The sequence below is a fragment of the Eucyclogobius newberryi genome, unplaced genomic scaffold, assembly GCF_026437365.1.
Source record: "Eucyclogobius newberryi isolate DKJ021-1_F unplaced genomic scaffold, fEucNew1.0.hap1 SCAF_16, whole genome shotgun sequence".
In the NCBI taxonomy this organism is placed as follows: domain Eukaryota; kingdom Metazoa; phylum Chordata; class Actinopteri; order Gobiiformes; family Gobiidae; genus Eucyclogobius; species Eucyclogobius newberryi.
In genome coordinates this window covers 22,689,228-22,715,054 of record NW_027315790.1, presented here as the reverse complement: position 1 = coordinate 22,715,054, position 25,827 = coordinate 22,689,228, and the positions used below count along the sequence as shown (strand labels likewise).

General features: G+C 38.2%; 1 protein-coding gene across 2 annotated transcripts in view; it reads left to right on the top strand.

Annotated features, from left to right (window-relative positions):
• The window catches only part of cgnb (cingulin b), a 34,799-nt gene extending 12,016 nt beyond the window's left edge, over nt 1–22,783 (top strand). For both annotated transcript variants that reach the window (XM_072447989.1, XM_072447990.1), the window contains exons 6-20: nt 515–647; nt 1,226–1,438; nt 3,593–3,741; nt 5,737–5,845; nt 6,644–6,838; nt 7,626–7,721; nt 8,144–8,398; nt 9,146–9,316; nt 10,546–10,707; nt 11,126–11,215; nt 11,299–11,382; nt 12,707–12,825; nt 18,024–18,132; nt 19,280–19,443; nt 19,987–22,783. In XM_072447989.1, coding sequence (XP_072304090.1) covers nt 515–647; nt 1,226–1,438; nt 3,593–3,741; nt 5,737–5,845; nt 6,644–6,838; nt 7,626–7,721; nt 8,144–8,398; nt 9,146–9,316; nt 10,546–10,707; nt 11,126–11,215; nt 11,299–11,382; nt 12,707–12,825; nt 18,024–18,132; nt 19,280–19,443; nt 19,987–20,116 — 2,179 coding nt within the window. In that variant the 3' untranslated portion in view covers nt 20,117–22,783. The remainder of the gene's footprint in view (nt 1–514; nt 648–1,225; nt 1,439–3,592; nt 3,742–5,736; nt 5,846–6,643; nt 6,839–7,625; nt 7,722–8,143; nt 8,399–9,145; nt 9,317–10,545; nt 10,708–11,125; nt 11,216–11,298; nt 11,383–12,706; nt 12,826–18,023; nt 18,133–19,279; nt 19,444–19,986) is intronic.
• The last annotated feature ends 3,044 nt before the right edge of the window (nt 22,784–25,827 follow it).

The following is a 25,827-nucleotide window of genomic DNA, read 5'->3' as shown; positions in this document are numbered from 1 at the left end:
TCTTATTTTTTATCATCTTTTTTAGCAGCCACTGGCATGCAAAAATAGCTGCATTATGCGAAGATAATGAAAGATTCTGCGTCCACGCCTGTCAGCATGTTGTAAAAGATGATATGTTGTAAATATCTTATCCGGCTTAAACCTGAACAAGTAAGAATGATTTGACAAAGCGATGAACATCCTGTCAGACCCGTCCTAAAACTGGACTCGCTTTATTCAATGATTTATTTGTTTGAATAGCTGCATGTTTTTGCATACACTTTTGTTTATTTGTCAGTTGGAATGCTACAGGGACTGACCTTTGTTATAATGTAAAGTATGTGCTTGAAATAGCCAGAATAATGCAAGGTGTGGAAAAAGTTTCCAGGATACTTTCTGTGCCCATTTTCCATCTGATTCAAAACAACTTTTGCTATTATTGGCAACCTGCAAGATGTATTTTATTTTGAAATGACATAAAAGCTCAAATACCTTCCAAGTACCAAACTATTATCGTTATTCCTCTTGTGTTCAGACTTGCGGTGGAGCGAATGTCCCGTGAAGTGGCAGAGTCTCGGCTGCGTCTTCAGGAGGACCAGCTGGCCGGGCTTCAGGAGGAGCTCAGGAGGGTCTCTGAACTCGCCCCTCCATCAGACTCCATTCAGACGGTACTTATCGTTGAAAGAGAACAAGATATTGTTCACTCAAACATTTACATTTTCATTTGTACCTCAAAGGTTGCGAAATCGTTTGAATTTTGTACAAGCCTGTTCAAGCTCACCACTGTAAAATGTGTTTTTTTGTTGCTATTTTGGTTTGCTAAAGAAGACCCAAATACGTTTTTTCATTTAAAACCGCACAAATGTGGGTCTCAGGACTTTCGCCATGGACACAATAGATAGTTTGCTTCTGGAGAATACTCCTGGCAGCAGCGGAAAAGGCCCTCACAAAATAATAGTGCACCGACAATCAAGGACTGGACCAACATATATTGGACATTCACAAAATGGGAAAAAAAAATACATTACAGTGTTTACAAATTGGACAAATTTGGCTGACTATTGACTAAATGGGACATGGGTTTGGTTGTCCCTTAATTTCCTTTTTTTTCTTGTTGGATGTCTCCCATTCTCTCTCTGGTCATGTTTGGGTTCTTTCTTTCTTTTTTTAGATAAATGTTTTCCAAGAGTCTACACGGACATCTCAATTAGTTCATTCACCACGGACTGTATTTGTTTGTCTGTAGGATTTCGTGGCTCTTCAGGCAGACCTAGCTGAAACTACGATGCTACGCCATCGCCAGGAGGAGACGCTCCGACAGAGAGAGCGTGAGCTGACTGCCCTGAAGGGGGCGCTGAAGGAGGAGGTGGAGTGTCACGACCGCGAAATGGAGACTCTGAGGGAGCAGTACAGTGTGGACATGGAGAACCTGAGGAGGACCATGGAGCAGGTCACACAGGTCAGACCACAACTTGAACATTACAACTAAGTCTATAATCTAACTGCATAATAATGTTATTTTAATCATCATAATTATGCTGTGGTAATCTTCTTTTGTTATTATAATTATGTTTTTTTATCTTCATTTAGGTTAACAACAGAGAAACTAATCTGATTTAGGACATAAGTAGCTTTAAAAAAAAATCTGGATTTAACCAAAGAATTACATTTGGATGCTCAAATTGAATGGTTTGAATTTTGATTTTATATAATACATGTATAGACTAATTTGAAGATTAAAATCTTAACTGAAAAAATAGACAACACATTAAAAGCAATTTTGGGAAGCCCAGATTCTGCATTTAAATGTAAGCCATGTTTAATATTTTATTTCTTTTAGTCTTTTATTTTACTTTATTTCCTCTAAAATGTATTGACTGTATTTGTAAACCAACAGCTAATGAGCTTTCCTCTATGGCCCCACTCATACATTATGCATTGTACACACTCGTGCAAACTGGATATTGTATATATTTTTTTATTTCTACATTCCTAATCCTAATCCCATAGGATTTAGAGTGTTGGGCTTCACCTGACAGTCTGTAGTGTGCTGCAGTCAATATTTTATTACGATAACATTCATTTGTCCTTTGAAGTTGCATCCGCCAATTACACACCCTGGTTTTGTCTCGTCACTCTGGTTTCAATGTGTCAGCATATTAAGTGGCAAGTTTTGACTCCAGGCTTCATAAGGTCACATTAAACAGAATGTGTGTTTTTTGGTTTTGGCAGGAGGCTATTCTTGCAGTGGCATGTGTTTTAGAGTTATGAGTGGATATACATGGTCTAAAGAAGGTCTTTCACACTGTAACTTGGTTTAGTCCTGTTCTAGTTCTTGTTTGGCCTTGGTCTAGTCCAGGTATAGCTCTGGATTTAGTCACTGAATAGTCCAAATTGTGATCTGGTGTATATAAACGCACCTTAAATTAGAGCTACCTGCCAACCCAGGAGCAACTAGATCTGAATAGGAATCAAGCTAAGAGTTAATCCAATTGGCCACTAAACAAATTAATGCAGGACTATACCAGTCTGAATCAGTCCAAACATGGATTTAACCCACTCTAAATCCAAACTGGAGTAGGTCTGAAACTGGAACTGAACTAGTCTAAAGCAGCACTTAAACATAGGAATAAACCGGGCAAAACTAAGTGAGAAAAATGAATTAAACAGTTCCTACACTCTTGGCAGGCTATTTCTGTGGAAGGATGTGATCCTGGTGTGTGTGTGTCTGAGGGATCATTATGAGGAAAAGTAGCAGCGGTGTCAGGGAAAAGTGCAGCTGGAGAGAGCAGGAAGTGACAGACTGACAGTGTCTTTGATGAGCGGATTTAACTGACTCATGCTCTGTCTTCACGGATATGTTGGGGATGATTTTCGTTTTCAGCTGTAATTTAAAAGTTAAAGCCGTGAAGTGTGCACATACAAGCTGCTTCCTCTTCCTTATATAATGATAGACTTGCAATATTGATGTCAGAGTTTACTTTGATCTCAGTCGAGGCCAAACGGTCATTGATCATCACTTTGTATATAATTCTATCAGTAAAAAGTCAACGCAAGTGCAAGAACACTCTTATTCCTGCAACCATTGGCTTTTTCAGCCATTTTAACTTTTATTCTATTTCTTTATTGCTGTGTTTGTGTTCTGCTGCTGCTGCAAACTAAATTGCCTTTCAGGATAATAAAGACTTCTGCAAACTTCAACTATTCAAACTCCAAATGCACCAGTTACTCTTATTGATAAGTGTGAAATTGTAAAAGGGACAAATGTTAATTAAGATTAAAAAAAAATTAAAACAACCGTCAGTCAATATACATGCGTTCGAAATTAGATATTGTATTAAAAACCTTAATTTAGCATAGATATAATAACTTAAAAAGAAAAACAATTGAAACAGTGAATACAATAATATTTATACATTTAGATTATAAAGATCATTGCTATAATATATGTATAATGTATGTATATTTATGTGCAGATGGTTTATTTAAGTGCCCCAAGATTTAGAGGCATTACTAATAGAAGAAAGGTTAGCATTTACACAGCAGCTAGCAGCATGTCCTTGTACCTGTAAACAAACCCTAATTCAACTGTGCGTGCGTTGTTTTGGTCCAGTCCCAGGAGCAGATCGAGGAGGAGCGGGAGCGAGTGAACGCCTCCATGCTGGCGCTGGAGGACGAGCTGGAGAGGAGTCGAGTGGAAGGAGAAGAGTGCAGACAACAACTGGACTCCACCAACCAGGACCTCAGCAGCACCAGAGACCAGTACGTGTCACATGCACTCCAACCCATCAGTGTGGAAATGTTAGGTCTTTTAGAAGCCATTGATCTTTAACCAGGGTGTGTCCTGACATAATATTACCACGTGTGTCTAGTTAATTCAAAATACCTTCAACAATTTACTTTTTTGGAGTGTCCTGAGCAACGTCTGAGCCAATTGAGAAAGCAATCGTAAATAACCAGACATAGGAGCAAAGAAAACATTTGCACCTTTTCTTTCTTCTTCTAAATGGTGTAATTTTGTAGAGTTTGTATGCGATTTAACCAAAAAGTGTACCATGAATTAAAGTTAGAAAAACACTATACGATCAGATACATAGTTCCCTTAAAGGTAAAGTAAATACTATCATTCTATAATTTGCCATATGCCAAAACAAAAATAAAACATTTTTCTTATTTAATTTTATATTTATATAGATTTTTTCCAGGTACTGTATACCAATTAAGAACACATTCTCATCCACAATTACAATCAAGAGACGGCACAAAAAACAAAAATAATACATGTACTTCACTGACATCTCCACTTTGTACAGAAAAGTAACATTTTCATGATCGTCTTATTGCTTTGTGGGAATGTTCCACTGTACAACATTAAACTTGTACGCATTTATTCAAGCACATGTGCTTTTGTTGCCTCGTTGATTTGTTCTTGTCTCTGTGGAGATTGATAAGGTTAATGCCATACTATGGAACATTCCAGGCAAATCAATAACAACAATTTCCCTCTTCCAGAAAAGTTACACAATGCACTTTTAAGAGCTGCATTGACAGGAGAATTCTTAAGTAAAAACAAGAACTACGACTATTTTAATTCAGCACAGTTTGAATACCACTGATCTAATCTCAAAAAAACATTATTACATCTTTTACTTGAGGCTATAAAAAATGTATTTATAAGTGTTGAAGTGTTGAAACGGCAGACGACATGTCATTACTTTGAACTGTTTTCAAAGATGTAGTAATCTTACAAAATGCTCATGTAGTTTTAGCGATTTATTACATCTTACATCATTTTCTCATTGGACGTTCATTTTGAGCTCGGATAAGTTTCTCCAGAGTTATTTTAATGCATGCGTCTTTCTTTCACTTGACTTTACACTCATCAGGACGGAGCGGCACGGCAGCAGCCAAAAGTGAGACTTCACAATGACTTTTGCATTGATTTGAGTAGATTGTAGTCTACGTTCAAATCACCGAGTCTGAACGAGAGATATGTGTGCTGCCTAAATCGTACTAATATTTGTGTCTTTTGAATCATCCAATCAACTACACATATCTGGATTGATTTGATCTTGATTTACAAAAAATATGTACTATGTTGTGATGTGAAAGCGTTTAATGATCAACCAGGTACAACATTATAAACGATACAGTATTTATCTATCTATTTTATCATCCAAGTAACATTAAAGTTAAGATATGTTGAGAGTCGTACAGAAACATGCTTCATCATGAGATTTACGCAGGAATAAAATGGGAAATAACAGGAGAATTACCCAAAAAAGTGCAGAAATACATGTTCCATAATTTAATTTTTTATTCAGGTATTTTTTCTGCTTTATGACATCTTTTATCTTTTTTAATTATTAATATAAACAGTATTTGCAATATTAAAATAAATTCTGAATCATTTCAATTTTATTTTGATATATTGCCCACCTCTAATGACAGAGGAATGAGATTTTATTACGCTTTATACAGAAGTGAAGATTGACACGGATATAATTGTTTTTTTTTATCTGGTCTATGAGAGGTTACTATAGCTACCTGCTTATTTTGGGAGCTGCGTAAAACAAAACACAAAAGCAATTCTAACTTTCTCTGCCGAATCATAATGTTTTGCCTGGTGTATGATGTTTGAAGAGCATTCAATAGATTTGTTTCAAGCATTTACTATAATAGTTTGAGCATTAAGTTTTACATAGAAAACACATTGTTCCCTTTTCGTTCTGATCTAATGTGATTTTGCATTTACAGGTTGGCAAAAACGTCGTTGGAAAAGGAGGGATTTGAAAGGGAAGTCCGGAGTCTAAAGGAGTCCATGAAGAAACAAAGTCCTGGATCAGATCTGAGTGGTTTGGCAGAGGTAACACTTACTCGTCAAATGTTCACATTTCTTAGCCTAAATATTTTTGCTTTTGTGCACCTTTTCTGTGTACAATCGAACCACCTAACTGGATAGTCCCATGGAGAATACTTTGTCAAGCGTCTTATGTTGGTCTATTGTGTAAATTCTTTGGTGATTGTGAAGGAAACCTAAAACTTTTTGGGCGGAGGAAGAATAATGCAAACGTCAGCATTTCATTTGTTTGGAAAAAATCTCACAATCCACAAAATTTTTGTCTAAATGTTAAATGAATAAACAACTTGACACAGTTGTGTTGCCTAAAATATGTTTAGTGTTGCAGAAAACCCATCGAGCTTAACATTGCATTATTCATTCTCTTCTCAGTCACACTCTTTGGTGCTAAGCTACTTCTGTCACAGCTGCCAAAAGCCGTTCTGCGTGCACATCCACAGAGGCAGATTAAGTGTCTTGCCCAAGGACACAACAATAGTATGTACTAGCTAGAGGGGGAAGAGCCGCCATCTTATAACCAGAAAGTTTGCGGTTCAAATACATCTGGGAAATGCTTGCCTTTACCAAGAATTGATTGTATTAAATGCATTTTGACTCTCCCTGCTTCACTTGCCCTTATGTCTAATTCTTTCTTTTCCTGCACCATAATAGATACAGTTCTGCCTCATGTAATCTTATTCATATTCCCGCGGCACACGCAGTAACATATCTCCACTTGATGGCTCTATTAGCGCCCCCGCACTTTCCCCTTTTTATTCATCTCATCGTCTCCTCTCTTGCCCTGATTACTGATTGTGTTTTAAGGAGCTACGCCGTTGCCATGAGGACCTGAAGAGGGCTCGGGCCGATCTTGACAAACAAAAGGGCGAAATGAGCGAAAAGACCGAGACGCTTCTTGCCCTGAAGAAAAGCAGCGCAGCAAAGGAGAGCGAGCTGCAGGAGGAGATCAAGAACTTAAGAGCGCAAAAGGACAGAGACGAGTTGGATAAAATCAAAGAGGTGATGTTTGGATAGATAATGATGGATAATTACGACTGAATGAGGTCTCTAATGGTGCAATTTAAAATGAATTTGCGAGAGGTCACTGTGGTCTTCGTGTCCGTCACAAGCCTGGAAAAAGCAATTGCGGTTGTGTCAGAAAGTGCAAATAAAGTTTGAAATGGAGCATAATTGTTCAAATAAGTATTTATTGAGTAATATCACAGTATCAATTATTTTTACAAACCTACACTGTAGCAGTAGATTGGGATGGTCCGATATGGATTTTTTGGAGCCAATACCAATATCTTATAACCAGTATTTACCTATACCAATATTTTTCATTTATACTAGGGTTTTAAACTTGATAGCAAGGCCCACAAATCTACCTTAAGTTGAAGTAAATATCACAAATTACTCTTCAGTCAAAATAAAAACAAAACATATTTATCAGGGATGTAAAGTAATATTTTGTATTATATTTCTCTTCTTTTTCCATGTTTACTAATTTGTCTGACAAATCTGATGCAGAACAGACACATTGACACAGAGACTGGTCACCTCCCAATAAATACGTATCGATATCGGTAAAATGGGTCAATATCGGCCAATACCAATACTTAAACCAACATACAGTAGTTTAAGTAGTTCACAGTGCGAACCAGTTCCACCAGCCTCACTCACTCTTCAGTTTACTCGGTATCTTTGAATGAAAATCATGATGATAGAATATGATGCTTTAATATTTCTAAATAAATCAACCTCAATAAAATGACATTCAATTACTGATAAATCACTTTCTTTACAGTCATCTGCTGGAGGTGGAAAAACCGTGGTGGATTACGGCTCCAACGCTGAGCTACAAGAAGCAAACAGCCGTCTCCGAGAGCGACTGGCCCGAATGGTACGGCAAACAAAAACAACCAAAACAGATCTGCTGTTCAAACATAAAAACACCCCCATTTTTCCAAATGCACAAAAAGACCAGCAACATAAGGAGGAATCATGAATGATCGCCTACGCGCTCTCTATTTTCAACAGAGCCATGCCAAATTAAAAACCAAGCAATCACTCCAGCATAAAATAATCCCCAACAGACACATTTGCTACAGTAGAGTACACAGTTGCTCATTTGCCTATAGAAAATATGCAAATGTAAGTCATTTTTTGCTTGCTTTATTTACATTTTTACAGCGTGGCCACGTTGAATGACTTGCTAATACAAGTTTAGAAATATCAAATGATCCGTAACTATACAGTAGATGGATGTTTGAATGGTTGTAATGTAAAACAGATCAACCTTTACGTTCTGTGTTCATTCTCCAGACCAGGCTGCACTCGTCCCCTCGAAGCACAGACACCGAGGAGGCTGTAGAGGCTTTAGAGGACGACAACCGAGCCCTGAAGTCACAGCTGGAAGAGGCGAAGAGAACCACGACGCGCCTCGCGAAAGAACGGGACGAGCTGAACCGGCGACTAGAGGAGAGAGACCTGGAACGGGACGCACTGAAGAGAGGCAAGAACGACCTGGAGGAGCAGAAGAGGCTTTTGGATCGAGCGCTGGACAAGATCAACAAAGAGGTGAGTGACGCAAAGACAACAGGAAATGACCTAAAATGAAGATTTCTATAAGGATGCTGTTCAGTGTTGGCTGAAATCATGAAATTGCACAAAATCAAATGATCAAATCACTGTAAAGAAGTAGAAATTTGAAGTGAAAGTGATGTACAGTAACAATACATTGCAAAGCTTCATAGTTTTTGACAAAATTATATCTACAGATTGGTTTCTAATCTACTTTTAAACCTCAGCCTCAATTCTAGGGGATACATGAGTTAAGATCAACATTTATAGTCCATTTATGCTTTTACGTTGTCATTTTGATGGAAGATTCACAAAGTAATGTCATCTTTCTAAATATATGAACATTTCCTTGTAGAGAAAGCCCACAATTATAATGTTTTTGTTACATTTTGTACATAACTGTAATTCATTGTATTCATAATTGTGGGGCTAAAATGTGAATCATATCAACATTGTGTATTAGATTAGATCAAATCAACAAACAAAATTCACTTTCAAAAAGTTTTCAATTCACCATTAAGTGCAGCTAATTAGAAACGTATGTGTAGAAATTGAAGTACGACGGATCAAAATATTACCCAAACCTTCTTTTTTAATTTAAATTAAAAAGAAGGTAATAGCAATAACATCTCTGCATGTAGCGGACAACATTTACCAAATGAAACGTATCAAAACCCACACCTCTGCCAAAAAATAAATCAAAACTCTTCCCTCCACTGACGCATCTTGCTGTTTGTTTTCCAGATGGAGCTGATGATGGGCGACTCGCGTCAGTCGGTGGCTTCACTTCAGTTCCAGCTGGAGGAGTACAGGGAGCGCTCCCGGAAGGACCTGCAGGAGGCCCAGAGAAACAGCAAGGACCGACTGACCGAGCTTCAGCGAGCTCAGGGCAACCTCAAGTCTCAGCAGGAGGAGGTCAGCACAAGGCACAGCTAATGATTTAAATGGAAATGAGATGCCGAGATGTCTCTCAAAGTTTAATAATTCATCAACACACAACATTGAGAAAGACCTTTAGTGGTGTTTTCTATTTATTTATACAGTGGAAAACTCTGTGAGAGAAACGCTCTTTTACATGAGAACTCTGTTGAATACAAAACACATACCAAATACATAAAACAAACTGTTACCGAATATCAAGCTAAAATGATTTGTAAAAACAATCAATAAAACAAATGTATAAAAACGCACACAATATGGATTAAAATTATTTAAAGATTTAAATGCAATTCAATTTAAAGAGTACTGGCACTGCTGATAGACTTTCATTGTTCCATAAGCCGGGAGCAAAGTTGCTGAAAGCCTTATTCCTTAGCTCTGTATTGATTTGATGAGACACTAAAATAAGAATGTCCTGAGAGCTTTATCGATAAAGACCTGATCTGATGTTCAGCAAATATGTTAAATATTCAGGCAAAATCCCAGCTTTATAAATAAACTAAATGAAGTGCCGTTCTCTTCATCTTTGAAACAATGTATCTGGAATGTAAAACTTCAACAATGGAAACAATAGATGGGTGGAATGTACCTAATTTTACCTGCTGGAAGAAGGCTATTAAAAGGAAATGGAGCCCTTGACAGAGCCGATTGAACTGAAATAACTTTGGACATTTATGAAAGGGAAAGACTAACTTTTGAATTTGAAAATGGACAAATTTGCCGTAACAAATGGGACGGGTACAAAAGTGGGACATATGCCGGGCCGACATTGTGCAAACTATTCTTTGGTTAATTCACATTGCTCTCTGTGTATTGTTCTGTTTCCTTTTATTTTGAAATATATAAAAACAATGAAAATATATTTTTTGTTACAGCATTCAGTACATTATTGCTTCATTCTGTGGAAGCAGACAGGTGCAATGACATGGGTTTTAAATCATTGTAATATTGTAATTGATTCTTATTGGTGTTTTTTTTTTGTCTTTTTCACTTTGTGGAAATTGAAATCTGTATACAGTCAATTTATGCTCAAAATACACAAAACCCCAAGTTATGTGCGCATTCAAGATTGATAGTGGCTTCCAGATGGTGAAAACACTGTCTACATACAACCGTTTTGTGCTTTTTCAAACTGGAAATGTTTTGACAGCAGATCAACTAATACTAGCCACAAATCTAAAACAAAATTCTTTTATGTTTTCCAGGTTTCTCGTCTGAAGAAGGACTTGTTGACGTGCAGCGAGGAGAGAGACAGCGCTCAACTCGAGAGGGACCTCCTCAACAACCGCCTCAAACATTTAGAGGGTGAACTGGAGACTGAGAAGAGCTCCCAGACCGACCGCTCCAGGGAGGTCCGGGGCCTCGAGGTGAGGAGCAAAGGACTCAAAGATACACATTTTATTTTTGATCGTTCATAGATTAGAAAAGAAGCTATTCTGCTGGATACAATATGGTCATTTTGCATGTTCTTCCACTTTGATGGTAAAGTTTGTATTACATTCTTATCTTGGTTGTAAATTAAGGGGCAGCTTAATACTGCTTGTTAATGTAGTAATAGTCTTTGTAAAAGTGCTAATAGTTGTTATTTTTACAGTATAAATAGCAGTAACAACAGAACTAACTGTTACGTTTTTTTTTTTTCTGAGCATATGCTGTGCAGCCTACTGTTCATTACATTTATATAGTTTACATTTTTGTTACTACTATTGTTTGGTACATAAATAATTTGTCCACTTTAAAGTTCAAACTGAGCTCACCGTTTTTGTTTCTATGGCTGTGTTTTAGGATAAAATTAAGACTTTGGAAATTGAGTTGGACGAGGAGAAGAGCAGCGTGGAGCTCCTTAACGACCGCGTCACCCGCAGCAGGGATCAGGTGAGACGAATCTGCCACAGGAACATTTGGATAAAACCAGAAACATTTCAGCCCCGTGACGACTCTGCTCCTCTCACTTTAAGGTGGACCTACTGCGCTCGGAGCTGATGCAGGAGCGCTCGGCGAGACACGATCTGGAGATGGACAAAAGTGCGCTCGAAAGACAGGTAGAACGAAAAAGTATAAACAGTAAATGTCAAATTACGTTCTCACACACACACACACACACGTTCTTCACAGATTAAATTAACCATCTGATTTCAAGAGTAAGCTGTTATATTTAAGTTACACTTTAATTAAGTAAAGGCTTTTTGTCCTTGTTTTTAATTATTCCAAATACCCATCCAGTTATTATAGTAGAAAAAGCTTCAGTTGTAGTCATCTGGACTCAGTTAGAAAAAATAGACGTTTCGACTCTCATCCAAGAGTCGTTGTCAATAACAGAATTTAGATCGAGAACTCCGATATTTATCCTATTCTGTGGTAAGTCCAGCTCATTGGGTGGAGCCTTCCTGAAGAAGAAAGAGTTGTTTGTTTCAACAGAAACACCCCCCTTGTATCTACCGAGCTAGCCTATTCAGAATTTTAATGGGCTATTAGAATCCTTTTTTTTTTTTTTTTTTTTTTTTTTTTAAATTAAAAAAAAAATAAAATTAAAAAAGAGAGACCTTCTTTAAACAGGAATGGAGGGCTAAGATTCAATCTTCCTGGTATCTATAATGGTATACTGAACCCCTGGAAAGGTAGAGGACCAGGACCAGGACATTTAGATGCTAATCAGGTACTCAGGGTGGTTGAGCCAGGGTCTCACAAAGACAAAGAGGATTCTAATAGCCCATTAAGATTCTGAATAGGCTAGCTCGGTAGATACAAGAAGGGAGTTTCTGTTGAAACCAACAACTCTTTCTACTTCAGGAAGGCTCCGCCCAATGGGTGGGTCTTACCACAGAATAGGATAAATATCGGAGTTCTCAATCTAAATTCTGTTATTGACAATGACTCTTGGATGAGAGTCGAAACGTCTATTTTTTTCTAACTGAGTCCAGATGACTACAACTGAAGCTTTTTCTACTATGGAACACGCCTGGACGAATGAGGGATTACACCGACATACATCCAGTTATTACTTAATTTAGTTCTGTTCTGTTTTTTCCTTTTTATTTTACAGTTTTATAATTCTATGTATTTGTATTTGTGTTAGTGGAGCACTCATTGATTTTTATCTGTGAACCGTCGCTGTAGATATAAAGTTGTTTCTCCTTATTCTTAATACTTTTATACTAAACTGCTACACAAACAAATGGCAAAAGAAAGTAAATCAGAGGAATAGTGGTGTTGAAGTTCTGGAATATATCTATATATATATATCTTTGTTAGTGTGGTTTAATGATGCACTTTGAGATGTCAAACTTATCAGACTATAAAATGTTTCTTATCAATATTTAAATAGACTGTACATCGCTTGACTGTATTTCACGTCTGATCTGACAGATGAAAGAGCTGAGGACTCGTGTGGCCGACATGGAGGGCCAGAGTCGACCCACGGCTGGCCTGGCTTTGATGGAGAGCAAGATCCAAGAGTTGGAGGAGAGACTCCACAGTGAAGAGCGGTATGAGACGCAGAACTACAATAGATTACTGAAGGAAAACGGCATAATGATCAAGACAATTACGTAGAACAGCTTGATTTGTCGTGTAAGAAAATGTGTGATTGTTCCAGTTTGAGCAAGGCAAGTTTATTTGTAGAGCACAATTCGTACAAAAGGTAATGCAAAGTGTGTTACATAACAGGAAAACATGCACATATACATGGATTTTATATGAAGTTAAGATACTAATATAATATAAGCATAATTTAAAGGTAAATAAAGAATAAACTCGATTAAAAAAACAACCTTACTGCCGTTTTCAAATGCATTGTATGAATAATGGATGATCGTGTGTTTACTACTGTACTTACTGTAATACAAGTTCCTGCTTCCGAAGAGTGCACACGCTTTTTTGCTCGCTCCGCTTGCTATCGCTGCTTTCCTTATTTATTTAGCTTTTTAATCAGTTTTTGTCTTCCAAACATTTTTGCTTTAGACTTTTTCAAGTAAACCAAGGATTTTAAGAACATTTTTCCAGTTTTAACGACATATCTGACGCCAGCGACATGTCCGGGAGAAGAAGGGAGAAAGACTGTTAACGCTGTCGGAAATATCAACAAGAAATTAATGAGCTGAAAACACGGATAATTGTTTTGGAATCTGAAAAAGTTCTTCACGATACCATTCCTGTGTCAACCGATGGTAAGAAGAGCACACTTTTTACAAGAAAAACTGCTACTTTCAACCTAAACCGCAGTGACTCTGTGTCGTTTCCAAAACTGTCTAAAAAACAGAAAGACCAGGCTGTTTCTTGGAACAAACTTGGAGCAAAGCCTAAACGATACAAAGATAACGTGAAGTCACCTAAAATACAGCTCACAAACAGATTTTTATCACTTTCAGAGATGGAATTAAATGAAAAAAGGAAAGATGACGTGGCCAAAATACAGCGAGGATCTGTGCCAGGAGCCAAGGTCACGCAGATTGTTTTGGTTGGGGACGGCGCGATAAGTCACGTGACGCATGAAAAGATAAACACACATTCTTTTCCAAGCGCCACTGTTTCTGAGACAACGTCACTCCTTCCAAATATTATGGCTAAGCATGGAGGAGCTAAACAGCTGATTGTGCACGTGGGTGCAGTGGACATGCGGCGGGAACAGACTGAAGTTTTGAAAAAAGACTTCTTGAAGTTATTCGACGTGCTTGATAAAATGGAAATCAAAACATTCATAAGTGGACGTCTTCCAAACATCGACAGGAGGATAAACAAGTTTAGCCGGCTTCTTCAGCTGAACACATGGCTGTCCAAAGAGTGTTCCCCGAGAGGACTACACTACATTGAGAACTTCTATCTATTCTGGAAACGAGAGGACCTGTTTAAGAGAAATGGCCCCCACCTATGCAGAGGTGGAGTGAGGGTGCTGACAGAGAACCTGCTCCACGCTCTGAGGCATTGGACTGGGCCTGGACAGGGTCCTGAGCAGATAGTTAGAGAAGAGAGGAATGAGAGAAGAATTCCTGCTCCATCAGCCAGAGACCGAGCCAATGTTTCAACATCAAAAGCACCACAACCTCAGCCTCCACCAAAGGATTCATCAGCAGCTGCTCCACCACCACCAGCAAAGGATTCAGCTCCAGCTGCTCCACATTCACCTCCACCGCCTCCAGCAAAGGAACAGTCTTCAAAGGCCTTGGACCCATCTGTGACAAGCCCAACAACATCCCTGTCATCGCCCCTGCCTTCACACCAGCCCTGGGTTCCCCCTGCAACATCTACTCCCACTAAAGATTCATCATTCTCCTTCTCATCTCCACTCTCACCCATGGGCCTTCCCAGCCATTTTGAAAGTCTGATCAAATCAGGCATTAAGATGGCTCCACTCACGCCCAATATAGCAAGGGCTATGTCAATACTTATCAACTCTTCCCTGCACAAGCCGACTACACCTACAAAAGCCCCACCACCCATCCAACCTCGCCTTTCACCTGGTATCTCCCATAGCTAGGATGCACTGGGTCTCAGCGTTGCCGGGACTTATTGTCACATTAAAAATCAAACCAACCCGGGGCCCTATGTAAAAAGAGCCCCCCCTAGTGCTATTTCTGTAGTCACATCATCACACAGATGGAAAAACAAAATGCGAGTCAGGCCCAATCTGAGATGTGATTCATATTCCCTGTGAAAAGATAAAGCCCAGTCCCACTGAAACTAGTCTGAAACTTGCTGTGCTAAATGTCAGATCCTTATGTAACAAATCTCTCTTAATTAATAATTGTATTTCTTCTTATAATCTTGATTTTATGTTTTTAACTGAAACATGGCTTGACAAAAACACAGGAAATGTAGTTCCGATAGAATCTGCTCCACCCAACTTTAAGTTTGAATCTGAAACACGAGAAAACAAAAAAGGGGGTGGAGTCTGTGCTGTCTTTAGAGATGAAATAATTACCCGCAGGTTGTCTTTTGGGGTGTTTTCATCATTTGAGTATGTATCCTTTAAAATGGAGCTAAAACGGTCTCCATCCATTCTCTTCATTGTTTTATACAAGCCTCCCCAGCACTGCCAAAGTTTTATTGATGATTTTACTGAGATGCTTTCAGTCATATGCACAGACTTTGATGGTTTGGTCATTACAGGTGATTTCAATGTGCATGTTGATAATATTTGTGACAGAAACGCTAAAGAGCTTGATGCTGTCCTTGAAACCTTCAGTCTTACTCAGCATGTGAGAGGCCCCACCCACAGCAAAGGACACACTCTAGATATCTTAATTACAAAGGGGGTAAATATTTCAAATGTTAATGTGATCGATGTTGCTCTGTCTGATCATTTCTGTGTCTTCTTTGACCTGTCTGTTTCTCCCAAACCACCGGTTGGTCCTGCAGTTGTTCAGAGGAGACACATAAGTGATGGCACAGGTGCACTGTTTATGGAAATGATAAACTTCTAATGTAAATGATTTGTTGAACTCTGTTACATCTAGTGTTTTGAATGTTCTGGACACCATCGCCCCTATAAAGGCTAAAATGGTTAAAAATAAGCAGAAGGCGCCGTGGAGAAATGATGATTCGGTCAGGGCACAGAAAAGGGAGTGCCGCAGGGCCGAACAGAAATGGCGCAAGTCAAAGCTCCAGGTTCAAAAAGAGATTTACAAAGAGAAGCTGAACATGTACAACCTAATCTTATGTAGAACTAGGGAAAGATATTTTTCTGAAATGATTAGAAGCTGCAGTAACAACTCGCGTGTCCTGTTTGCCACAGTAAACAGATTAACAAACCCTCCAGCTCAGCTGCCGTTAGAACTCATTTCCACATCCAAGTGTAATGAGTTTGCATTATTCTTTAATGACAAAGTTCAGGGCATTAAAAATGCTATAAATCCCACAATGCAAAAAATTACCCTAAAACCACCAAGACACTTAGAGCTAACTCACTTTGCATCAGTAACTGACAAAACTGTCCATGAGATCATCACCAGTCTGAGTTCATCTACATGTTGCCTCGATGTGTTACCCACCAGATTTCTAAAGTCTGTGCTGAACAGTTTGTTAGCACCATTCACTCACATAGTTAACATGTCGCTTCAATCTGGAACATTCCCAATGTCTTTGAAAACTGCGGTCATAAAGCCTCTCCTAAAGAAGAGCAGTCTTGATGCCGCAGTACTGAGTCATTACCGGCCCATCTCTAATCTGCCATTTTGGGGCAAAGTCCTTGAAAAGGTTTACCAACAGCTCGCAGATTTCCTCTTAATAAACAACTCATTTGATGTTTTTCAGTCAGGTTTTAGACCTCATCACAGCACTGAGACTGCTCTTGTCAAGGTGACAAATGACATCCGCCTGAACACTGACACGGGCAAAGCCTCAGTCTTAATTCTGTTAGATCTGAGTGCTGCTTTTGACACTGTAGATCATGGGATCCTCTTACAGAGACTAGAGGACTGGGTGGGCATCACTGGCACTGCTCTAAACTGGTTAAGGTCCTATCTGGAAGACAGGAAGTACTTTGTTGAAATTGGTAGCTGTGTCTCAGACCACATGACCCTGACCTGTGGTGTGCCCCAAGGGTCAGTCCTGGGTCCCCTTCTGTTCAACCTCTACATGCTGCCGTTAAGTCAGTTGATACGCAGTGAAAATGTGTCCTATCACAATTATGCAGACGACACTCAGATCTATGTTTCACTGTCGGCAGGTGACTATGGACCAGTAGATTCACTCTGTCACTGCATCCAACAGATCAGTGTGTGGATGCAAAACAACTTTCTCCAGCTGAACTCAGACAAGACTGAAATAATTGTTTTTGGCCCACAGAAACAAAGAGAAAGTGTTAGCGGTCACCTCCAGAGTCTCGTTCTAAAACCTACAAACCAAATTAGAAATCTGGGGGTAATAATGGACTCAGACTTGAACTTTAACAGCCACGTCAAATCAATAACATCAGCAGCTTTTTACCATCTAAAAAACATTGCCAAAATCAAAAATATAGTGTCAAAACCAGATTTAGAGAGACTTATCCATGCGTTTGTCTCCAGTAGATTAGACTACTGTAACGGCCTGCTCACTGGTCTCTCCAAACGAGCTGTAAAACAGCTGCAGTACATCCAGAACGCTGCTGCTCGGGTCCTGACTAGAACCAGGAAGTATGATCACATTAGTCCTGTTCTCAGGTCTCTGCACTGGCTCCCTGTGGCTCAGAGAATAGACTTTAAAGCAGCTCTGCTTGTGTACAAGTCTCTCCATGGCCTAGCACCAAAGTACATCTTGGATATGTTAGTGCCATATGAACCATCTCGGACTCTGAGGATCTCAGGGACCGGCCTCCTGCTGGTGCCCAGAGTCAGGACAAAACATGGGGAATCTGCGTTTCAGTTTTATGCAGCTAAAATCTGGAACAGTCTTCCTGAAGATGTGAGACAGGCTTCTACTCTGACAATGTTCAAATCTAAGCTAAAAACAGTTTTGTTTAGCTGCGCATATGACTGAAAGGATTTTTTCTTTGCACTCTTCTTTATTTGTGATTTTATTAGTTTAGACAATCAGTTGGATTGATAATTTTTAATTCAGTTTATTGTATTTCTGTTTCTGTAATTTCTTTGTGATTTGAATGCATTTTTCCTGCTGTGTGAAGCACTTTGATTTGCCTTGTGTATGAAATGTGCTCTACAAATAAACTTGCCTTGCCTTGCCTTTACTGTGAACTTTCTGCTCCCAGAGAAAAGGCCAGCATTTTGGCCTCTCAAAGACGAACGGAGAGGAAACTGAAGGAGCTCAATGCGACGCTGGACCTGGAGAGGACTCAGCATGTGGAGCAGAGGGATCAGGTACAGATCATTCATTTTACTTGCAGTTTCCTAGTTAAAATACTGTTGCAGTTCAGCGGTTACAAACATGTTTATCTGAATACAAGCTGTATTCAAGCTTGTCAAGGGCCCTGTATGATTGAAGAAATTGGCATAAGATAATACAGTGCAGATAGTTAGAAATGTATGCAGACAATACAACTCAAGTGGTTTTATTGCACTAAACATTCATAAAAACCTTTTGTCCTTACTTTTAGCGGACTTGTATCTCCACAAACCTGACTCGTGCAGGTGACATTCCACTTGTTACATACTGTGCATTAAAGTCTTTCTTCATGCTTTATTAAGGCTACTAAAAGTGTTACTGATTTATACAATTTGAAGCAAACATGTCACAATCTTATGAAAACTAATAAACTAACTATATATTAAAACTAAAAGGTACACATCTACAGGTACATGCTAACCTGGCTCACGCCAGATGGATTTGGGTCTCACTCTCAATCTAGTTCTTCACATGAATCAGTCTGGGAAGGCTCTCGCCAAAAGAAAAAAAATACTTCACACTGATTGATGTCACAACAGCGGAATAAGCAGAAAAATCTAAATTGTGTTAAATCCAGTGTTCAGAAAAGCACAAGTCCTCTTTCTCATCCACAACTGTACAAAGTTCCATTGTGTGGACGTTTTTGAAAAACAAAATACACTGTATTTCTCCTAAAAGAGGCCCAAGTACATGTCGCCATGTTTGTTCTGGTTCGGCTTGTTTTGACTTCCAGCCAAACCACAATGCTGCTCTTTGGTTCTAGTCCCGCCTGCTGGCCCTAAGTGTGATTGTCCTCTTTACCACTGATCCGGACTGCAAGCAGTTCAGCTAGAGCAAGATGGATTCTCAAGTGTTTGTGAATTCACAAAAAACACGGGAATTCATTTTGCTGGCAAAGTTAGGTACATAAACCACAGTTTGAGTACCAGTGTTGTTGTTTTTGTTTGTCATTTGTCATTACTAATTATAGCTATGTTCTCCATCAACCCAGATCACTCCTTAACCTTCATTCCTAAATTAAATTAGGCCTAAATTTCCCATAATTGACCCTAGCTTGACCTCACCCCGACCCCTGTTGACCCTTGACTCTGCCCCTCTAACCCGGTCCTGTCCCTTTCACAGCTGACCCTGAGAGTGAAGGCTCTGAAGCGGCAGGTGGACGAGAGCGAGCTGGAGGTGGAGCGTTTGGAGGGCGTCCGGCGCAAAGTCATGCGAGATTTAGAGGAACAACAGGAACTACAGGAGGCGCTGCAGGCAAAGGTGTCGGCAATGGAGTCAGAGCTCAAGTAAGAACAATACTGCATTACACTTTAGATTATTTTTTTTTAATTTGCTTTCTGATGTTATAAATGGTGAACTTACCTGGGACTCGAGATTTTACCTTTGCAACAACTTGGAAACTTTTAGCTTCATCGTCTGCTGAAAAGAATTCTTTGGATCACAAATATCACTATGTTGAGTTATTAATCAATTATAGTTAGAACAATATTTTTAGGGCCTAAATATCTAACGTGTGGGACATTTTCTTTTTGTTTTTTTGTACGTTTTATTTGTTTGGTAATATAATATTGAGCCTTTAAAGGTTTGAACTTATGTGACTAATTATGGTTTCATTTATTTTTTGCTTTATAGTTATTTTATGAGTGGCATGAAGAGGTTTCAATGTTATAATTTTCTGCAACAATGTATTGTGCTTCAAAGTCATGACAGACCCAAAAGACTTAAGTAGTTCTGCCCCATGCAATTTCAGTCCAGCAGGGGGCACTCTAGCTCTTTAATTATAAACCGTCATTAGATTCAAATATTAATTTAGACTTCTCTTTCTTCAGGCGTAAAGGACTTTCAAGCCATCGTTCCACTATAGGTTCCACCTTGAGCTCAGAGGATGAAGACGGTTTCTATGACACCAGCCTCTCTGCCATCTTGACCGAAAGTCACCTCCAAACCTCCAACTGCTGAAGAAAAAGTACCGGTAACATTTATGTAATGCTCTACAACCCCTAGAAATGACTCCAAAACTCCCTCTTGTATGAAGGAGACTGATATATTACATTAGATTATAAACGATTAACAGATGGCATACTGTGCAAAAATGTTTTTGTTTTTGTTTTTGTTTTCTTATATGCAAAATGATGTGTATCAATTGTAGCCTACACATTAATGCTGAAGGACAAAATAAGTACTCAGAGTATAGACCGATGCTGAGGCACTGGTGCTATCTCACAATGGTTAAAGTGTATAAAGTGTAAAGTTTTATGATCTTCTCATTTTCACTTCAGTTGGTTGGATAGCACCTATTGTACACATAAATTACAGTTTTACACCAATCAAGTGGCAGTTTGCCAAGAAAGTCGAAAGTTTGGCACAATTTATACACAAACACATTTTTCGGACACTTTAAACATCAATTCCAACATGATAAAGGTCAAAACGGTTTTTAGATATTTTTATTTGTTAAATAATATTTTCTGTCAAACTAGAGGAGTTTTGGCCCAGTATAAAAGATAGTTGCCAGGTAACTCTAGGACGTTTCCAAATGTGATGATTTGCAAAAGTGAAATTAACCTAAAAATGGCCAAACTCTGCTAAAATGTGTAATTTCTTTGGGGCAAAATTTTAAATATAATGATCATAACTACATTTTATTAAATGTTGTTCTCCAAACTATCATAGGCACTTTCAGAGAGCTTCATAGAGCTTTTTCAAGAAGCCACAAATCATTCATAACTAAAGATATTCATTTGAGTGAGATACATTGTGCACCTTTTTAAATTATGTTGTCATGGAATTGTAACTTTATTAAAACACTTTTACACCCCTCTCTAACAACACTACTTGATATAAATGTTGTATGTTTTGTATTGATGGTACCCTCGTGCATGGTTTATGGACGTTTTGCATTGCAGACTACAGACCAGATTTTAAACTATTCTGAGACCAAAAAATGATGTGTTTTTAAATTGTTGTGCGGTTTGTTGACTATATCTGTGTTTTCGCATGGATTTACATCTGCCAGTGTTTTTAGCAGCTTTAAGTGTTTGTGTTTTACTGTGTTAAAAGTGAAGTTTTTACCGTTTAATGTGACACTACTGGGCTGTGTGAGACTGAGCCTGTATTTGACATTGTATTAGCCACTGTTCTGGACAATCAAATCCGAAAAGCTGTATATTTTCAATCGGTCGTCTTATTGAAATTTTCTACTTTTATAACTACATGTAAACTGTATATTTATGGTCATTGCCACTGTATTTAGCCCTGTGATTCTGAACTGGACCGAGGGATGTAATGTTCAATACTGGCGCTCTAATGTTTGTTTCAGCAACCCGCTTAAACAAATGTAACCATAACATTGATGGCACAAATATTTTAAGAGCGTGTTACTAGCCACAGCTGCTCTGGTTTGACTCCGCTTTAGTCGTGACGTTTGGTCCTGTTCTAGGTTTGGGTTGTGTTGTGTTCACACTTGCACAATCACCACATCAAAATTGGGACTAAAACAGGACTAAATCCAACACTAAACCAGGACTAGAAAGGGTCCAAACCAAGTCTATATCACGACTAAAATGGAATAAATTTAAGACCAAATATTGCACCCTTAAACACAGTGCGTTCATACCTAAATGGAACTAATTTTATTTCTGCTGTGGACTTGCTTTAGTCCTCTTCTAATCCTTGTTTAGTCCTGATCATGTTCCGGTTTAGTTTTGGCTTCAGTCCTGGTTTAGTCCCAATTTAGATGTGGTCAATTTAGCGTGTGAATGCACCCGAAGACTCTTCTAGAGCTAGACCAGGACTAAAACGGGACCAAACCAAGTCTATGGGCGTTTGAGCCCAGTTTAGTCCAGATGTAGACATTACTTAGCCCTGTTCTAGTCCGGGTTTAGTCCTGGTCTAGTCCTGGATTAGTTCAGAATTTCCCAGTTTAATCCCAATTTTGTTGAATGTGGTCTTTGTCTTTGTGTAAGCATGAACACACCCTATATCAGAATTAAACCGGGACTAAACCGGGACTAAACCGGGACTAAACTGGGACTAAACCGGCACGTGAACGCACCCTTACTCGTGGTCTACTCCAGGTTTATTCCCAGTTAAATCTCAAATGTTGATGTTTGTGCGTGAGCGGGGCCTAAAATTAAAAGTGATATCATCAATCTTCCCATTTAATTAGTCTCCCAAAGCGCCAGTTGAGAACCACTGGCCCAACCCGTGCATGTTATCACTGAAAATGCCTTACAATTAGCGGTTGAATTGTTTTGCTGTAGCGTACACATTTTGCGGTTATGATTTGTCGATGCTGCTCTTATAATTGCTTATTGATAGTGTTTATGATCGCCTGTGCTTGCATCCACTGTACATTCCTGTTGACAGAATCATTTGCTCATTTCGTGTCTTTCAAAAACCTGTTGCACTCGGCTATTTGATTGTTATTATTATATTATACTTCTATATTCATGTTTTGATCATGTTAGAACATTTTAAATTGTCACTTGAAAATGTATTCAAAAAGTTATTGCTGAGGAAATTCTATGAAGCATTTGTGTTGGATTTATGTTTTTCCAGAAATGTTAAAGAGTTTATGTTCATGAAGTATATGTACAAGAAATAAAAATATGTTTATTGAGTCTACATATACAATATTACACTACAATACATTTTGCAATATTATCTTTACTCTGGTTTGTGTTACTTTTTTTCTTGGATAACATATTTATTGTATTTGCTGATATTTAATTAGTTCCTCATTTTAAGAATGTCTTTTCCTATTTTCTTCTGCTGGTCAAAGAGAATTTCCCTTTGTGAATGAATAAAAATAATTCAGATTCTGATTGTGAAATGTAGGTTATAGGGAAGCTAGATCAGAAGCACAGTTATTGTAAAGACATTTTGAATTGTTGTGAAAGATTTGATTTATAGTACAACTGTTGGTAAATAACATAATTGGCCATTCATCAATTCATTAAATGCAAAGAAAAGAAAAGATGGATTAATGAATGAAAAGCTGGTTGACAGTAAACGCAGTTGAAAACCACTGCTCTGTTGAACTTGCATTAACCTTGTGGTTTATCTGGATTTACAGTGTTATAAATAGGCCTTTCTAAAGTGTTTTGTACCATCTGAAGTCTCGATGGTAAATAAAAGCGAGACTGTAGACACTCAAAAGCCAATGCTCAGACAAGTATGTCTGTTCCACTGAGATATTGCTCCCACACAGTGCAAAACAAAGGTTGCATCACATTTGTCTGGTGGGACTCACAAGACAAACATTATTTGGAGTTCTCACAACACAAAACTATGCTCTTTTTATAGTGAAAATATATAGATTTAGATTAACACTGTGGCATTCAAATTGCTAATTATTTTGGGAAACGTTACAGTATACAAAATATATCTAAGATTTTTTTTGAGATTCAATGAACGTGATCAAATGTTTTGCTTTGAACAACCACTACTACTACTATAGTTGCCGTGGATTGGATAATAATAAATAAATAGTTGCTGTACTTCTAATTGTTCAAATCTATATTTAAATATGAATTATAAGTACAAAATGACAATATAGTCTTCTACAAACACAACATAGATATTTGTTTCAATCCCTCGTTATAAAATACCAGTATTGTAGCACATCCATTCTTTTCAGACTATGATGTGGTGTATTTATGGCCCAGTAGTGACGGAGCAGCGTGTTACTAATCCTGGTTTACAATAATCAGCGCAGACACCAATCTAAACCTGGCTTCACACCACAGCCAAACCTCTCACTCAAACATATATTTAACTGTGTATAAGCAGCGTCCAAAATGAAAGAATCCACATCAGACCCTTCAAATTAGGTCCAAGCAAGTCTTTTTATGCACTTTTTATGCACACATTTCACTCCAAATATTTATTTATTATAGTTCATTTGTGGAAGTAGAGTGAGACAAAGCTTACAATACTTTTATGTTGTACTTGAGACAAAAAAGGTTCGGAACCACATGCAATATATTACAGAATCGGCATCAACTCCATACTCACACTAATGCCTTGTTACAGAACATGTTAATTAACAATTCATTTTAAAATACATGATCGCTCCAAGTTTTTCCATATGACTGTATGAAGTAAAACCTTGAATGTGTTTCTATTATCATTATTAATCATCAGTTTTTCAAGTTTGTTCCTTCAGAGAATATTTTATCTGGCCTCTGTGGGTTTGCTATTCTCCTGTTCTTTTCCTGGTTTAGCCTTGGTTTAGTCTTGGCCTCGTCACATGTTTAGTCCCAGTATTTTTATGTGGTGTAAATGTGACACATAGTTTTAGTCTCAAACACAAACTTTAAGACAAAATAATCACTTGTTGTATTTACTTATCCACAAACAGGCCATGATTCAGTGCAATGACCAATGAAGAAGAAAATCTGTGTTCTTCACGTCACTTGTCAGTGGTCATGAAGTGATGCCCGATCTGTGTTTCATAACCATGATTTCCATAAGGAATGAAGACAAATACTGGACAAACATTCAAATCTATTCAAATCACAGTTCAGTTGAAGCTCAAAGCTCTCGCCTGACAGGCAGCAGTACCTTAACAAAGCAGACAATATGACACTATGTGCAGACGTCTGGGGTCAAAAGGCTACACAATAATAAGTGGATTCACTAAAGAATAAAAATGTATTTAAGTCCATCAGAGCGGAAAAAACATTATGAAGATACAATACTTGGATCTTATGGTAAAGCTGGAGAGGATTAGGCCTGATTTGGTCTTGGCACAGTTGCCACACCTTTTGTCTGCAGCAAGTAACAACACGAGCGCTCAAAAGACTCAAACTTTATTTTTATTTGAAATAATGATGACAACACGTATCTGCAAGTATATCATGTTTTTCCCTACTGCTAAACTGGAATGGCCACATTTATTTCTTTGTTGATACAACACAGCAAGTGGAAAGTGATGATTGGGCTAAATATTAGTTTCACAGACAGAAAAGTGCCTCTATAAACAGGTACATGCAGTGTAAAACTTTAGGTCGTGTGGGTTTAGCCTCGGGAAAAGAAAAGTAAACAAACCAGGGTTGTAGTTGACTTAAAAACACATTTTTTGCAGCCATTAGTCGACTAAAATGTGTTGGAGTTGTGCAGGCAAAAGTTCTTTGGGGCCGTATTAATTTGTACTAAGAGGGCCCATGTGAGACTTTTTGACCCGGCCCACTAAATTTCTTCTCCAAAGTTACGAGACATCACGGAAATTACATTTAAATATGTATAAAGCCAACTAGGGTTAGTAAACAGTAACAGGAAACAGTCCATCATCTATAAAAAAAAGGTAGATTATTTCACAATTTACTCCCAAATTTTCAAAGATCTCACAACATGCCTTCTCTCTGTAGTTGTGAATTTTAATTTTTTTAAATCTCCTCCAAAATTAGTTGACAAAAATAAATCTTTTGGTCGACCAAGACACAATCAACTCATTAATCGACCAAACGGCTATGTTCTTTTTAATATAATTTGAATGTTTCAGGATTTTACAGTTGGAGAACATTTATTTTGTGTCAATGAGCAAACAAATATAGGTTACAATGCTGACTTAATTCCGTCCCAAGTGGCTTAGATCACAGCAGGTGTCCCGGTGAAAGGGTTCAGACTGAACAGTCACATGTGAGCGACACTTAACAAAGGCGACT